Source organism: Rana temporaria, chromosome 5 (assembly GCF_905171775.1).
Source record: "Rana temporaria chromosome 5, aRanTem1.1, whole genome shotgun sequence".
NCBI classification, from domain to species: Eukaryota; Metazoa; Chordata; class Amphibia; order Anura; family Ranidae; genus Rana; species Rana temporaria.
The window spans coordinates 51,391,573-51,408,932 of NC_053493.1; the positions used below are offsets into that span (position 1 = coordinate 51,391,573).

At 44.1% G+C, this 17,360-nt stretch overlaps 1 protein-coding gene across 4 annotated transcripts in view; it reads left to right on the forward strand.

Moving 5' to 3' along the window:
- The window catches only part of MYO3A (myosin IIIA), a 245,134-nt gene that overhangs the window by 117,646 nt on the left and 110,128 nt on the right, over positions 1–17,360 (forward strand). For all 4 annotated transcript variants that reach the window (XM_040352539.1, XM_040352538.1, XM_040352541.1 and 1 more), the window contains exon 17: positions 1,710–1,836. In XM_040352539.1, the coding sequence (XP_040208473.1) occupies positions 1,710–1,836 (127 nt within the window). The remainder of the gene's footprint in view (positions 1–1,709; positions 1,837–17,360) is intronic.

A 17,360-nucleotide genomic window follows, 5' to 3' on the forward strand; every position in this document is an offset into this window, starting at 1 on the left:
GGCGGAATTGCCCACAACACGGCCATTTCCCTGACATTATTAGAGTAAAACTAATAACTAAGGCTGGCCATACATAATACAATTTTCTTATTCAAATTCCTTTAGATTTACCTTCAACTACGGTATGTAGTGCAAATTCCTGCCTGATTGCATACAAGTTGAAAGTGTTTAGGTTTTAGGTAAACACTGTATACTGTATACTGTATACAGTCATTTATGGCCAGCCTAAGGCCAGCCATACATGGTTTGAATTCCAAATAATTTTCTTACGAAAATATTTTCAATGAATCTTCGTTCGAATTTCGCACCATTAATAGGCCACAGCAATGGCCAATTTTCGTGCCGCCATCGAATTTGAGTGATCGAGCATGTTGGAAATTTTTGGAAATAATTTTCCAATTTTTTGGGGAAATTCGATTTTCTAATCAATGATGGGAGGATTGTGTGAGAAATATAATTGAAAAAGAAATGCGCATGAGCACAAGAACAGAAAATTCCCAGAAAGGATAGAAGATTCCCAGCCATGTAAATTATTTTCTGTAGCAACATGAGGTGATATTGAAGGCTTGGTTGGTCGAATTTTGAAATCAATGGTGGCACCATCAGATCACATTCAGAATTCGACACATGTATGGCCTTCATAAGGCAAACTTTTTTTTTGGATAATGTGGAGAGGAATTACAACACCTGCCAGGTTTGTTATTGCTGACTACGGTCTATGGGGGTTATTTACGAAAGGCAAATCCACTTTGCACTACAAGTGCAAACTACAAGTGCAAAGTGCACTTGAAATTGCACTGAAAGTGCACTTGGAAGTGCAGTCGCTGTAAATCTGAGAGGTAGATCTGAAATGAGGGGAAGCTCTGCTGATTTTATTATACTATCATGTGCAAGCTAAAATGCTGTTTTTTATTTTCCTTGCATGTCCTCCTCAGATCTACAGTGACTGCACTTCCAAGTGCACTTTCAGTGCAATTTCAAGTGCACTTTGCACTTGTAGTTTGCACTTGTAGTGCAAAGTGGATTTACCTAAATAACCCTAAATAACCCCCTAGAAAATGAACAGTGAGACTTTGTTTTGATAAACCTGGAATGCATTTAGCTGATTCTAACTGAAAATTGAATTGGGTTTTAATACTCAAAGCAAGGAATATTAATGCAAATGTAAACTGAATGCTACAAACTGAAATATTTCTAAATGACATGTATTAATTGGTCAGTCTTAGAAATAGGAAAAAATATCAGCCACACTCCAATTACCTCTTCTTGCAGTTTCACCACTATCCTTGTGAGCAAGCAAGGAGTGGAGAAACACATCAAGGAAGGTTGGTTTTGGGTTGGAGGCATCACTTTACGCTGTCAATTCACTGATGAATAAAAACACTGCAAGAAGAGCTAATTGGCGTGCAGCTGATTTTTTTTCCAATTTTCAATGAAGAATGGAGATGGACTGTGATGGCCAGCACACGTTTTTCCATGTGAAGGAGGGACCGGTTTTGAGCAGAGCTATGGAACTGTGTGTGTTTCCAATGGGTCAGTCTTGTTATAAGTTAACAACTCTGCCCGTTTATCCTTGTATTCCAATTACATATTTCTATGTCCTGTTTCGCAACTACCATTCATGAAGCTGTGACCACAAGATATGAAATGCAATACTAATTATAGATCTGTTAACAAATATATTGTGATTGTGTCCAATTTGGTTACAGGAGCTAGGAAGTGTGTACAGCATTCTTGCCTCTATTCTAAATGTGGGGAACATTGACTTCACTTCAGTGGCTTCAGAGCACCAGATAGACAAAAGCAACATTGCCAACCCATCAGTACTTGAAAACTGTAAGGGTCTTCTTTTTCTTCTCTATCATGATTTACACTTACTATGTACTTGAAAATGTTTTGGATATGCTAGTGCCAGGGAATTAACCAGCACCATGCCTGTATAGCCTGTGTAGTCAGGGCACTCCATGGAATAGTCAGTTAGCTAATATGCCCTTGGGCAATCAGCTGTTGATTGGACCTTACTGATGCATCCTCCTGCTGGTTTCTCCCTGTTTTGCCACCTGGTACTGTTCCATGGTCATTCTGCACTGCTGCTGTTGGTTACGTTTGCATTCCTTTCTACCTCCTGTGCCCAGATGCATGCACTGGCATTCTTTATATGCCATCATGCATGCTGTGCAGCAGGTGTTGAATGTTATCCTGACCAGTCCGATTTCCCAAACGTGTTTTCATCTCTCACATTGCTTGTTGTAAAGTTTATATAAGTAACTATTTTGCTATTTTTAAATTAATAAACAGTATGTGTACAGTATGTGTACAGTATATATATATATATATATATATATATATATATATATAGTGCATATAAAAAGTCTACACAGCCCTGTTTTCAATGTCAGGTTCCTGTGATGTAAAGAAATAAAACAAAGATAAATCATTTCAAAGTTTCTTCCACCTTTAGGCCTCATGCCCACGGACGTTTTTTACAGCCACCTTTCTGAGCATTTTTTGCAGCTTAAAAACGGCTCTCCATGTTAGCATATGGCCTCATGCCCACCATGACGTTTTGAGCTGTAAATAGCTGAGCCGTTTTTAAGCTGCAAAAAAAAACCAGGACCAGTGCGTTCTGAAGCTCCAGTGTTAGAGCTGTAAAGATGTCAGACGCCGGCAAACGTGATTTAATGAGGCTTAACGCTGTCCTGTGGTCCTGTGGTTCCCCCAGGATCCATACCAGACCCTTATCCGAGCACGCAGCCCGGCAGGTCAGGAAGGGGGGTGAGCGAGCGCCCCCCCTCCTACACCGTACCAGGCCACATGCCCTCAACATGGGGGGGGGGGGGGTTATTGCTTTGCTCCATGTTGATGGGGACAAGGGCCTCTTCCCATCAACCCTGGCTGTTGGCTGTCGAGGTCTGCAGGCGGGGGGCTTATCGGAACCTGGGAGCCCCCTTTAATAAGGGGGCCCCCAGATCCCGGCCCCCCACCCTATGTGAATGAGTATGGGTTACATCGTACCCCTACCCATTCACCTGGTGGAATAAAAATGTCAATAAAAAAACACTACACTACTTTAAAGTAGTTTATTAGGCAGCTCCGGGGGTCTTCTTCCGATTTCTCCGCTCTCCGGGGGTCTTCTTCTGACTTCGGCCAGCCCGGTCTTCCTCGTCGCCTTCTGCCTTCTTCCATCTTCTTTTCTTCTGATGTTGCCACGACGCTCCCTCCCGCTGTAATGCCGGGTGTGCGGTGCACACTGATTTATATAGGCCTCTTATGACGTCACAGTCCCAGCATGCTGGATGGTGATGACATAATTACCCCGCCCCCGTATGTCGTCACCATCCAAAGCATGCTGGGACTGTGACGTCATAAGAGGCCTATATAAACCGCCGTGCACCGCACACCCGGCATTACAGCGGGAGAGAGTGTTGAGTCGACATCGAAGAAGAGAAGGAAAGAAGAAGAGAAGAAGGTGACGCAGAAGACTGGGCCCCCGCTGGTGAAAGAGCTGAAAGAAGACAGCGGTGGTGCCCGGCTGAAGGTAAAAAGAACCGGAGAGCGGGAGAAGAGAGCGGAGAAGTCGGAAGACCCCACAAAGTCGGAAGAAGACCCCACAAAGTCAGAAGAAGGGAAAAGACCGGCCCTCGCTGGTAAAAGAGCTGAAAGAAGACAGCAGTGGTGCCTGGCAGAAGGGAGAAGTTGGAAGACCCCCGAAGTCGGAAGAAGACCCACGGCGCTGCCTAATAAACTACTTTAAAAACTTGTGTAGTGTTTTTTTATTGACATTTTTATTTCACCAGGTGAATGGATAGGGGTACGGTGTACCCCATACTAACTCATATAGGGTGGGGGGCCGGGATCTGGGGGCCCCCTTATTAAAGGGGGCTCCCAGATTCTGATAAGCCCCCCGCCCGCAGACCCCGACAACCAACAACCAGGGTTGTTGGGAAGAAGCCCTTGTCCCCATCAACATGGGGGGCAAGGTGCTTTGGGGTGGGGGGCGCAGTGCTGGCATCTGTACTAGCTTTACAGCCAGTTTTTTAAAACGCCAGTGGGCATGAGGCCTTAATGTTACCTATAAACTGTACAACTCAGTTGAACAAAAAACTGAAATCTTTTAGGTGGAGGAAAGTAAAAATAAAAAAATAAAATAATATGGTTGCATAAGTGCGCACACCCTTACACTAATACTTTGTTGAAGCACCTTTTGATTTTATTACAGCACTCAGTCTTTTTGGGTATGAGTCTATAAGCATGGCACGTCTTGACTTCTTTGCAAAAACACTCCAAATCTGTCAGATTTCGAGGGCATCTCTTGTGCACAGCCCTCTTTAGATCACCCCACTGAATTTCAATCGGATTCAGGTCTGGGCTCTGGCTGGGCCATTCCAAAACTTGCTTCTTCTTCTTCTTCTGGTGAAACCATGCCTTTGTTGATTTGGATGTATGTTTTGGGTTGTTCTAGAGCTGAAATATGAAGTTCCAATTCATGTTCAGCTTTCTAGCAGAAGCCTGTAGGTTTTGTGCCTATATTGCCTGGTATTTGGAACTGTTCATAATTCCCTCTACCCTGACTAAGGCAGCTGAAGAAAAATAGCCCCAAAGTATGATGCTGCCACCACCATGCTTCATGGTGGGTATGGTGTTCTTTTGGTGAGGTGCAGTGTTGTCTTTGCTCCAAACCTATCTTTTGGATATATAGCCAAAAAGGTTCAACTTTGGTTTCATCAGACCATAACACATTTTTCCACGTGCTTTTGGGAGACTTCAGAAATGTTTTTGCAAAATGTAGCTAGGCTTGGATGTTTTTCTTCATAAGAAAATGCTTCCATCTTGCCACTCTACCCCATATATGAAGAATAAGGGAAATTGTTGTCACATGTTCCACACAGCCTGCACTTGCCACATATTCCTACAGCTCCTTTAATGTAGCAGTAGGTCTATTGGCAGCCTCCCTGATCAGTTATATTCTTGTCTTTTCATCAATTTTGATGGGACATCAGTTCTTTGTAATGTCACTGTTGTGCCATATTTTTTCCACTTGATGACGACTGTCTTCACTGTGTTCAATGGTATATCTAATGCCTTGGAAATTATTTTGTACTTTTGTACTTTCTCCTGATTGATACCTTTTAACAATGAGATCCATCTGATGCTTTGGAAGCTCTCTGCAGACCATGGCTTTTGCTGTAGGATGTGACTAAGAAAACGTCAGGAAAGACCTCCTAGAACAGCTGAACTTTATTTGGGGTTAATCAGATTTACTTTAAATGATGGCAAGTGTGTACTGACTCCTATTTAACATGAGTTTGAATGTGATTGCTTAATTCTGAACACAGCTACATCCCCAGTTATAAGAGGGTGTGCACAATTATGCAACCACATTATTTTAGCTTTTTATTTTCACTTCCCCTCCCTAAGGCTGGGTTCACACTACTACACTACTTTCATCCTACTTTGCTCTGTGTTCAATGTTTCCCTATGAGAGCGTCTTGTAGCGTCCTACACAAGTCGGTCCGACTTTGAAAATGCTCCCTGTACTACTTTTGGTCCTACATTGATCCTACTTCAGGCCCATTGAATATCATTGAAGTCGGACCAAAGTAGTATCCTGTTCATGAAAGTAGGATGGATGTAGGACCAATGTAGGATAAATGTAGGACCAATGTAGCAGAGCAAAGTAGGATGAAAGTAGTGTAGTAGTGTGAACCCAGCCTAAAAGATTTCAGTATGTTTTTCAGCTGAGCTGTACAGTTTATAGCTCACATCCAGGCTGGGTTCACACTACTACACTACTTTCATCCTACTTTGCTCTGCAACATTGGTCCTACATTTATCCTACATTGGTCCTACATCCATCCTACTTTCATGAACAGGATACTACTTTGTTCCGACTTCAATGATATTCAATGGGCCTGAAGTAGGATCAATGTAGGACCAAAAGTACTACAGGGAGCATTTTCAAAGTCGGACCGACTTGTGTAGGACGCTACAAGACGCTCTCATAGGGAAACATTGAACACAGAGCAAAGTAGGATGAAAGTAGTGTAGTAGTGTGAACCCAGCCTAAAAGTGGAAACATTTCTGAAATGATTTATCCTTGTCTCATTTTTTTACATCACAGAAACCTGACATTTTAACAGTGTAGTGTAGACTTTATATATCCACTGTATATATATATATATATATATATATATATATATATATATATATATATATACACACACACTGTATATACAGAGGCGTCTCTAGGGGGGGGCCAGAGGGGGCCCTGACCCCCCCAACATTATGCTGTGCCCCACCATGTGCCCCCCCAAAAAAATTTTTTTTTTTTTTTATTTTTTTTTTTCCTTTTTTTTTTTTTGGGCCACCGCTGGAGTAACAGTCTCTCCTGAGAGGGAGAGCGTCCCCAGTCAGCTCTGCGGGGCATTCCTCCCCCCTCCCTCTGCTCGCTGACACTGCATAATGCGAGCGTTCACACAACCACAGCCGCCCGGTCTGCTCCTTCCCCTGCATCGTCATTGGCACGGAGAAGAGCGAGTTGCAGAAAGGACTCCATGAGCACTGTGGGGGAGGGGGGCCCAAGCCTTCATCTCAGTTACTGAAAAAACAGACTGATTTCTCCCGTCCTTAGGACAGGAGAACCAGCCTGTAAATTCCGAGCGTGGTGACTGCAAGCTGAGCCAAGTGTCAGTCTATGACACTCTTTTACAGCCCAGCGAGTCTAGCCACCCCCCCACTCTCCTCACATACGAGCAGGGAGGAATAAAGCTCCTCCTCCTTCTCCTTTCAGTCCCACCCACACTATCTCGGTGTGCTGTATCTGAAGAGAGGGGATGTGTGTTCAGGAAATATGAAAATCAGCAGCATGTGTGTGAATGATGCCTGAGATTCTAGCCTGGACCGTGGGTATGTGTGTGCACTGCAGACTGCAGTACACTGTAATCACTGAACTGCATTATCTCTATCCCTTCTCTCCCCCATCTGTCTCCCTCCCCCTCTCCTGTTCTTTCAAGACATTCACAATTTACTTTCTGTAACGGTCACCACCGTTTACGATATTCCAATCCATCGCCCCACGACAGGTTATCCGACAGTCCGACAGACATCAGACACGACCCATTTCATTTCCCAGAATAAACGAGACAAAACAAGCTCTGGTACTGGCTCCAAAATGAATGAATGAATCCTTTAATGGTAACTTACCTTTGTTATATACAGTACAAGCATGTTACAGTTAATCACAGGGACAAAGACACACTCCACCCACACATCACACAATGGGGGGGCTTCATACACATTCTTTTAGATAATAACATTCCGATGAGTTAATTACTACTTATTACCCAGACGGTCTGGCTCCGCATTTAGAGGGGTTAATTACTACAGCTTGACAAGTCACATTCCACATCTTAACAGTGTCATTAGCATACACAATGAACAGGTCTTAGGAGCAGACCTAATTAGCACAATGGACACAAAACAGTATTAGCATCACACAAAGGAATGTCTAGGAGCAGACTCAATTAACACCTCAAAAGCATGTGTCCCCCCATTGAATGAAAACACTCTATTGACCTGTCGGAGTCAGACTTTAACAACTTGTAATATTTCAAGATATCCTGCAATACATGAATTATCAGTAATGTCCCATCTCATGTAATTTATAATTATCATTTCTCAGTCACCCTATGCCCAAAAGGGCATAGTGACGCTGGCACAGGAGTAAACCCCATCCTTCAAAAGTCTCTGGGTGTCACGGGCCATTCTGTTACACTTTCACTTTCGGTTAGGCAGGTAATATACAATGCAAATTTTTTTCCTACATCCACAGATTGCAGGAAAGAAACTTGTATGATTCCCCCATCAACACAAACAGTGCTGAAGGGAATATCCCTCCTGCCCAGCAATTGTATTCTATACAGCAACCACTGGTGATAATCATAAGAGAATCTGCTCATTAATGGTTCAAATCTCAGCCAGTTCCTGCTGAACCAGCTGAGATTTAAACTGTCTATGGCTGGTCTTAGCTCTTAGGCAGCCCATACATTGATCACTTTTTTTCATTCAACTATTAGGTTGAATAAAAAAAAAAAGAAATGATCCAATTCCCCCATCTACACATTATAGGTGGATGGGGGAATCGTCCCAGTGTGGACCAGTGCTGGAACAACCAGAGTTATTGTCCTGTCCCGGCTATTCACAGCGCTGGTCTCTGTCTCCTTGGCAGTGGCGGCAGGACATTGGAACCCAGAGCTGGTTACTTTATGGGGCTGATGTACAGGAGGGCCAGCACAATTTGTTGTTAGAGATGGGATGGGCATGTTCAAAATTCCACATGCCAGAGCCTGCCAGGAAGCCCACACTGCACAGCGCTAATCACAGGCAGTGAGACATTTCCCGGTCCGCAGCTGCACAGATCAGGAAATGTCTCACTGCCTGTGATTAGCGCTGTGGAGTGTCGGCTTCCTGGCGGGATCGGGCATGTGGGATTTCAAACACATCCGAGCCCATCTCTATTGGTTGTAGACAGTTGAGCTCCCTGCAGGTTGCTTAGCAGCAGTGGCGCTTCTCTGACATGCTGATCGTGATGCAATCCAGGTGATGCTCTTAGTCAAATCCTAGTCATAAATATCAGAGATTTTATTGATCAAAGCCCACACTTTACAGGCATAGAGCCCACATGGCTGCGGAACATACGTTTGATTATATATATATATATATGTGGTTGTACTCTTGATGCTAATAAATACTGTGTTTATTAGATCTGACTGGGAGCATCACCTGGATCACATCCCGATCAGCATGTCAACAGAGAAGGTTATACAGCATTACTGCTGCTAGGTGACCAGCTGGGGGCTCGACTCTCTATAACCAATAGTGCCAGCCTTCCCCTGCATGCACCCATAATGTCACCAGAACTAGGTCCTAATAGACTGCCGCCGCTGCCAAGGAGACAGACGCCAGACCAGCGCTGTCAATAGCAGGGACAGGACAGCTGGGGAACCCCACAGTGGCAGAACACCAGGCCCCGGTGGCAAGACAACCTTTGCAACCCTGAAAGTTCTCCCACTGCTTTGGACCCTTATGTTTTCTTGGTGTGCTGGTGACATATATCTCTTGTTTTCTGCCACCCTGGGGGGCCCCAGTATAAGAGGAAGGGAGCTCACGACAGAACATGTGAAAGGACCCGTTGTGGGATCATAGTAAAGGGCCCCAGGAGATTTTATATATATATATATATATATATATATATATATATATATATATATATATATATACACTGTATATATATAAAATTGCATTTTATAGTTGGCCCCCCTACTTTTTCCCCTGTCCCCCCATGTGCCCCCCCTAAATATGAAAACTGGAGACGCCACTGTGTATATATGCATTCAATAATTCACATATATATTTTGTATATTTACATCACTTGCTACCCTTGAGAAGCTTACAATCTAAGGTCCTTATCTCACATATTAGGGCTAATTTAGACAGAAGTAAATGAACCTACCAGCAAGTCTTTTGAGTATGGGAGGAAACTCCCACCCAGATAGTGTCATGGTTGGGATTTGAACCCATGCCACTAGTATTTCAAGGCATATCTATGTTTCTGTTCTCATTTGTGCTGACCTTTCTTGAACATCACCTTGCTGTGATCTATTAGCTAGATTCAGAAAGGTTTACGCCGGCATATCAGTAGATACGCCGACGTAACTCTGAATCTACGCCGTCCTAAATTTAAGCGTATTCTGGTGACCAGATACGCTTAAATTAGGCTAAGATACGAACGGCGTAAGTCTCCTACGCCGTCGTATCTTAGGGTGCAATATTTACGCTGGCCGCTAGGTGGCGCTTCCGTTGAGTTCGGAGTAGAATATGCAAATGACTAGATACGCCGATTCACGAACGTACGCTTGCCCGTCGCAGTAAAGATATGCCATTTCCGTAAGAGGTACGCCGGCGTAAAGATAAAGCTGCCCCCTAGGTGGCCTAGTCAATGTTAAGTATGGCCGTCGTTCCCGCGTCGAAATTTGAAATTTTTACGTTGTTTGCGTAAGTCGTCCGTGAATGGGGCTGGACGTAATTTAGGTTCACGTTGAAACCAATACGTCCTTGCTGCGTACTTTGGAGCAATGCACACTGGGATATGTACACGGACGGCGCATGCGCCGTTCGTAAAAAACGTCAATCACGTCGGGTCACCACCCATTTACATAAAAACACGCGCCCCTCATCCTCATTTGAATTAGGCGCGCTTACGCCGGCCCCATTTACGCTACGCCGCCGTAACTTAGGAGGCATGTGCTTTGTGAATACAGCACTTGCCTCACTTACTTATGGCGGCGTAGCATAAATATGATACGCTACGCCGCCGCAAAGATACACACAGCTACCTGAATCTAGCTATATGACTACAAATGTGTTCATTGCTGCAAATGTGTCTCGTTAAGCTTTTTATTTTCTGTCTGATCCCCTGTTTAAGCTTCTGACTCATCCTTTACACCATCTATGCCCAGCATTTTTGACTTCAGCTGATTTTACCATGCATTCTCTATGAGCATTCTGGCTCATATACTCTGATCTCTACAGCAGGGCTATGGCTATGTTGCCCAGGCTATATAATTCACCAGTCCATTACCAGTGTAGACTAAAGCATCCTTAAAGCGGTTCTCCACCCTAAAGTGGAGTCCCGCTGATCGGAACCCTCCCCCCTCCGGTGTCACATTTGACACCTTTCAGGGGGAGGGGGGTGCAGATACCTGTCTAAAGACAGGTATTTGCACCCACTTCCGGCCACACGCTACGGGCAAAAGACGGGTTTTTCTGACTTCCCGTCTGTCGCCCGTTGTGTGCTGGGAACACTCGGCTCCCAGCACACAGCGTGTGAGCCAATCGGCGGGCGCAGCGCGACTCGCGCATGCGCCGTAGGGAACCGGGCAGTGAAGCCGCAGCGCTTCACTTCCTGGTTCCCTCAGCGTGGATGGCGGGGGGAGCAGCAGAGAGACGAGCGATCGCTCGTGCTCTGCTGCGATCAGCGCTGGACTCCAGGACAGGTAAGTGTCCTAATATTAAAAGTCAGCAGCTGCAGTATTTGTAGCTGCTGGCTTTTAATATTTTTTCCCCATGGCACATCCGCTTTAAAAGCTGGATGTTAGGTGAAGCATAGTACAGCATTGATTATAGAGCGTCAAATAAAATTTTACAGGTACAAGGGGCCAGATTCACGTAGAAATCTGTTATGCTGCGGCGGCGTAACGTATTCCATTTACGTTACACCGCCGCAGGTTTACAGCGTAAGTGCCTGATTCACAAAGCACTTACCTGTAAACTTGCGGCGGCGTAGCGTAAATCCGCTCAGCGCAAGCCCGCCTAATGCAAATGGGGTCGGGCACCATTTAAATTAGGCGCATTCCCGCGCCGAACGTACTGCGCATGCTCCGTCCCTAACATTTCCCGACGTGCATTGCGCTAAATGACGTCGCAAGGACGTCATTGGTTTTGACGTTAGCGTAAATGGCGTCCAGCGCCATTCACGGATGACTTACGCAAACGACGTGAAATTTAAAATTTCGACGCGGGAACGACGGCCATACTTAACATTGGCTAGGCCACCTAGAGGGCACCCTTAGTTTTACGCCGCGTATCTCTATGGAAACAACGTAAATTTAGAGCGACGGGCAAGGCGGACGTTCCGTGAATTGGCGTAACTAGTCATTTGCATATTCTACGCCGACCGCAATGGAATCGCCACCTAGCGGCCGGCCTAGAATTGCAGCCTAAGATCCGACGGTGTAAGTCAATTACACAGTCGGATCTTAGGGCTATCTATACGTAACTGATTCTATGAATCAGACGCATAGATACGACAATCGTATCTCAGAGATACGACGGCATATCAGGAGATACGCCGTCGTATGTCTTTTGTGAATCTGGCCCAAGGTTCCTATTAAATGCTTTGTAAATAAATATTCATAAATATGAAATACATACACTATATTATCAAGGGTATTGGGATGCCTGCCTTTACATGTACATGAACATTAATGGCATCCCAGTCTAATGTTGGCCATACACTATACGAAAAATCGTCTGAAATTCAGTCATTTGGCCAGTTCCTTTGTTTTTCAGACAAAATCGGTAATCACTGGGACATTTTTGAGCCGAAAAAACGAAGTACAAGTTTGCAAATTTTCTGCCGAACGAACGATAAATTGAAAGCTTAATTTGTTTCCCGTTCGAACTGTTTGCACTAGGTATATTTATAAAACAAAAAATTGATTGATTTATGTCCACTGAACGATTTATCGGACATTACATGATGGAACTATTGTTTGCTCTCACTGCCGAATGTTTGTTTTTCGAAAATGGGTTTGGCCGATTTTTCGTGTATGGCCAGTCTTAGTCCATAGGGTTGAATATTGAGTTGGCCCACCCCTTGCAGCTATAGCAGCTTCAACTCTTCTGGGAAGGCTGTCCACAAGGTTTAGGAGTGTCTGTGGGAATGTTTGACCATTCTTCCAGCAGTGCATTTGTGTGCATTCCTGCGCAGAGCGGTCAAGTTCCTCCACCCCAAACTCGCTCATCAATGTCTTTATGGACCTTGCTTTGTGCACTGGTGTACAGTCATATTGGAACAGAAAGGGGCCATCCCCAAACTGTTCCCACAACGTTAGGAGCATGACATTGTCCAAAATATCTTGGTATGCTGATGCTTTAAGAGTTCCCTTCATTGGAACTAAGAGGCCAAGCCCAACCCCTAAAAGACAACCCCACGCCATAATCCCCCCTCCACCTAATGATTTGGACCAGTGAACACAGCAAGGTCCATAAAGACATGGATGAGCGAGTTTGGGGTGGAGGAACTTGACTGGCCTGCCCAGAGTCCTGACCCCAACCCGATAGAACACCTTTGGGATGAATTAGAGCGGAGACTGCAAGCCAGGCCTTCTCGTCAAACATCAGTGCCTGCCTTTACAAATGCGCTTCTGGAAGAATGGTCAAACATTCCCATAGACACCCCTAAACCTTGTAGACAGTCTTCTAAGAAGAGTTGAAACTGTTATAGCTGCTAAGGGTGGGCCAACTCAATATTGAAGCCTACGAACTAAGGATGGGATGCCATTAACTTTCATGTGCATGTAAAGGCAGGCGCCTCCAATACCTTAGGTAATGTAGTGAATTTTTTTAATCTTTTTTCACCTGCCAAATGATTTGCTTTTTTGTTAAAAAAAAGTTTAAGCTATAGTTACTGCGATATTTCACATTTCCTAATCTGCATATTCATTTGGTGCCAGTGGGGCAGCACAGCAGTAAATGGCAGTCTCTGTATATACAGGTTTACTTTAACCCAATCTTCATCACAGGCAGATTTCAGAAAGTGTCAAAGAAATAGAGCACATCTGATTTTCTTCCCATTAAACACTCGGTATATTGTTTTTAGCCAACAGCAGCAAGTTAGTCTTGAAACAGCAGCTGTGCTTCAGCTCCTGAGGTTTGATACATATTAACATAATGGATTCTGATGGAACAACGAAAGAAACGTCACATTTAAAGAGCGATTCTAAAATACTGCTGACACCTCATCACACAGTTTATATTTCTATAATACTATTTTTGGGTGTAGGAAGCTTTTTTAATAAACAGTCTAAGTCTGCAAAAAATGCATGCTAAAATGCACAATAAGTATTGCCTGAGCAAAAATTTTTTTAAAAATACTCAAATTCCTTGTACTTTGCAACAGACAAGACCCAGGGTGTTGAATCATATTTCTAATGGGTTTCAGGTGGACGGGTCTAAATAAAACCTTCTAAATATGATAAGACATACTGTATTGTGTAAATATTTTATTATACTCACTGTGTAGGAAACCTTTGTAACTCTTTCAGCCCCTAAAGTAGACATTATAGGGTTACATTTTAGAGTCTTGGTGCAGTAGAGAGTTAAACTTAAAGGGGCAGATCTGCCTCGGCGCAGCGTATCAGAGATACGCTACGCCGCCGTAACTTACTTGTGTTATCTACGAATCCTTAAAGATTTCGCGCCGTAAGTTACGGCGGCGTAGTCTATCTCTGACGGCAGAATTCAAATCGGCGATTAGGGGGCGTGTTTCATTTAAATGAAGCGCGTCCCCGCGCCGAATGAACTGCGCATGCGCCGTCCCTAAATTTCCCGCCGTGCATTGCGCTAAATGACGTCGCTAGGACGTCATTTTTTTAACATAGACGTGAATTACGTCCATCCCGATTCACGGACGACTTACGCAAAAAAAAATAAAAAATCAAATTAAACGCGGGAACGACGGCCATACTTAACATGGCAAGTCTAACTATACGCCGCAAAACACCAGCTTTAACTATACGCCGGAAAAAGCCGACTAGAGACGACGTAAAAGAATGTGACGGCCGCGCGTACGTTCGTGGATCGGAAATAGCTAATTTGCATACCCGGCGCGGAAAACGACGCGAACTCCACCCAGCGGGCGCCGAAGTATTGCATCTAAGATCCGAAGGCGTACGAAGCCGTAACACCTGTCGGATCTAACCCAGATGCCGTCATATCTTGGTTTGAGGATTCAAACCAAAGATACGACGCGGGAAATTTGAAAGTACGCCGGCGTATCAGTATATACGCCGGCGTACTTCCTTTGTGGATCTGCCCCAAAGTGTTACTAAACCCAGTAATATGAAAATAGTTCTTCTGCCCAACCCCCACAGTGCCCACAGCGTATAATTCTTCGTTTTACATTAAAATATTGCCACTATATACCTTTTTTGCTGATCTGTATTACCACGGTTACATGATAAATTGCATAGTTTGTCCATTGCTGAGTTTCCAGGTAGGAGGAGATTTCCTCAACAGTCTGTATACATGCCCACATGTGTGATGTCAATATCATGTGACCTGAACAGTTCAACTGAAACAGGAAATGTTCTCTTCAGCAATAGAGACTAAACTGAGCATGTGCAGGATGGCTACCCTCCCTGTATTATATGGCCTTGTCAAGATAGACAGTGCAGGAGGTAAGGATCTGTCCATAGAGGGTCAAAGAGCCTTTTTACACAATGCAGAGGATTAACCCCTTGAGTTCCACGGTGAGTATAACAAGCATGCTACTATTCTGCATATATAGACAGATTTGACTGTTGTGGGTTTAGTAACACTTTAATGTAAGGTGAGGTCCTGTTTGGTATGATATACTTTATAGAAGCACCTTTCTAATAAACTTCGACCTAATGCCTGAGGACTTATTTGGTATGCCCTATTTTATAGAGGTGTACTAAATGGAAATTTTGGTGCCGAAACTGAAAATTCAGGATGCACTTGGCCAAAACCAAAACCGAAAAGGACAGTTTAAAAAAAAATATGTATTTTTATATATACTATTGTATTATATTTGACTTTTTAATTACCGTATTTATCGGCGTATACCGCGCACTATTTTCCCCTTAAAATCAGGGGAAAATCGTGGGTGCGCGATATATACGCCGATCCCGCTTCCCGTGCTGTGTTTGAACGCCGCGGCCGACATATACCGAGCGTAGTACACTCAGGTACACTCGGCCAGGCTCGGCTCCCCTCGCGGTCACGCCCTGTGCCGCCTCCTAGCCTTTATGCGAGAGGAGCCAAGCGTGGCCGAGCGTGCCCCGAGTGTACTGCGCTCGGTATATGTCGGCGGCGTTCAAACACAGCGCGGGAAGAGTGGATCGACTCAGAAACAGTGCGGGAGAAGCAGGGAGGACACCACCAGGGCCGCAGACAGACGCCGGACCGGACAAGGCCGCCGATGGACGCCGGGCAAGACACCGACGAGGGCCATTCAAACTGTAAGTATTCTGTTTTATTCCTGAAATTTCCCTTCCAGGTTGGGGGTGCGCGCTATACGCCGGGGCGCGCTATATGAAGATAAATACGGTAATATCATGAATTTAAGTGAATAATAATGTATTGCCGGCCGCTAACAGCAGCTTTTTCGCAAGAAAAATGCATCCCTTTAAATTATATGCATGTCTTCACACTGGTCCGTTGCGCTTCGGCTGTGGTGTTAAAAATCTTGCTTGCTGCATTTTTGGTCGGTTTAAAAAACGCACAAAAAATGGACCTCCCCATTGAAAAGCATTGAAAACGCAGCAAGAACACCTAAATAACGCACATGTGTTTATATTTTTCATGCGGTTTTTGAGTCACGTAACCTATGAAAAACACACCATAAGCACAGTAAAATCATAGTAAAATTTCTGCAAAATTGCAGTAAAAGCATGGCAAAATTGCATCAAAATTGCGGCAAAATCACGTGCGTTTTCTGCACCATTATTGGCACCTTTTTCTCTATTGGCAAAAAAGCCGAAAACAGAATTTTCAGCCGATATGTTTCAGCTGCCAACATTTTGGTGCACCTCTACAATTTTATAATAGCAGCTTAAGTAGGCTATACATGGATTGAATCCTGAAAGAATTTTCCCTACAAAAATCATAACTAAGAATTTTATTTCAAATTTCGCACCATTAGTGGGCTGCATCAACGGCTGATTTTCTTGCGTTCATTGAATTTGAGTGATCGGGCATGTTGACATTTTTGGGAAAAATAAATACATTTCTAATCAATGATGGGAGAATTGTGCGAGAAATATAATCCAAAAAGGTTTACGGCCACGAAAAGTGCCTGGCCAATGAGGTGAAATCGAAGGCTCGGTTGGTGGAATTTCGAAATCTATGGTGGCACCATCGGATCACAAAATGCACAAAATTTCGGATTTTTGAAAAACAATGGTTCAAAATTCAGCCCATGTATTAGTGAGAGAGGCTATGTTGCCATGGTTGACTTGATTTTGTCAGCGGGAAAACTGCCAAACCTGCCGGCAAAAAAAGAGAACCAGCTCTCTTTTTTCCTGTTGGGATTCCCGACTGACTTTTTCCCGTCCGAAATCCCGAGCGTGTGTATGGGGCATCAGGCTTTTATCTTGTTCCGATTATTAGAGCCCAATAAATAAGTGAAATGCAGCGAAAATTCAGGATGAATTTTTCAGACCTTTTCAGACTTCACTGGATGCATGTCTCTTCCAGATGAGTGTTTCACTGGGTAGGGAAGTCAAGATTGGGATGATATCCCTGGATCCTCAAAAACACAGCATCCATTCACACAGGTTTACTATAAGCTCCATGTCAACAGATAGGTGACTATTTCCAAAAGTAGGTTATTTCAGAAGAAATGTAAATGTAAAGACTGTAAAGATGACCGGGTCTGTAGTATAACATTATAGTGGAACCTTGGATTCCGAGCATAATCCGTTCCAGGAGAATGCTTGCATATCAAAACGTAGTTTCCCCATAGAAGTCAATAGAAACAAAGATAATTCGTTCCA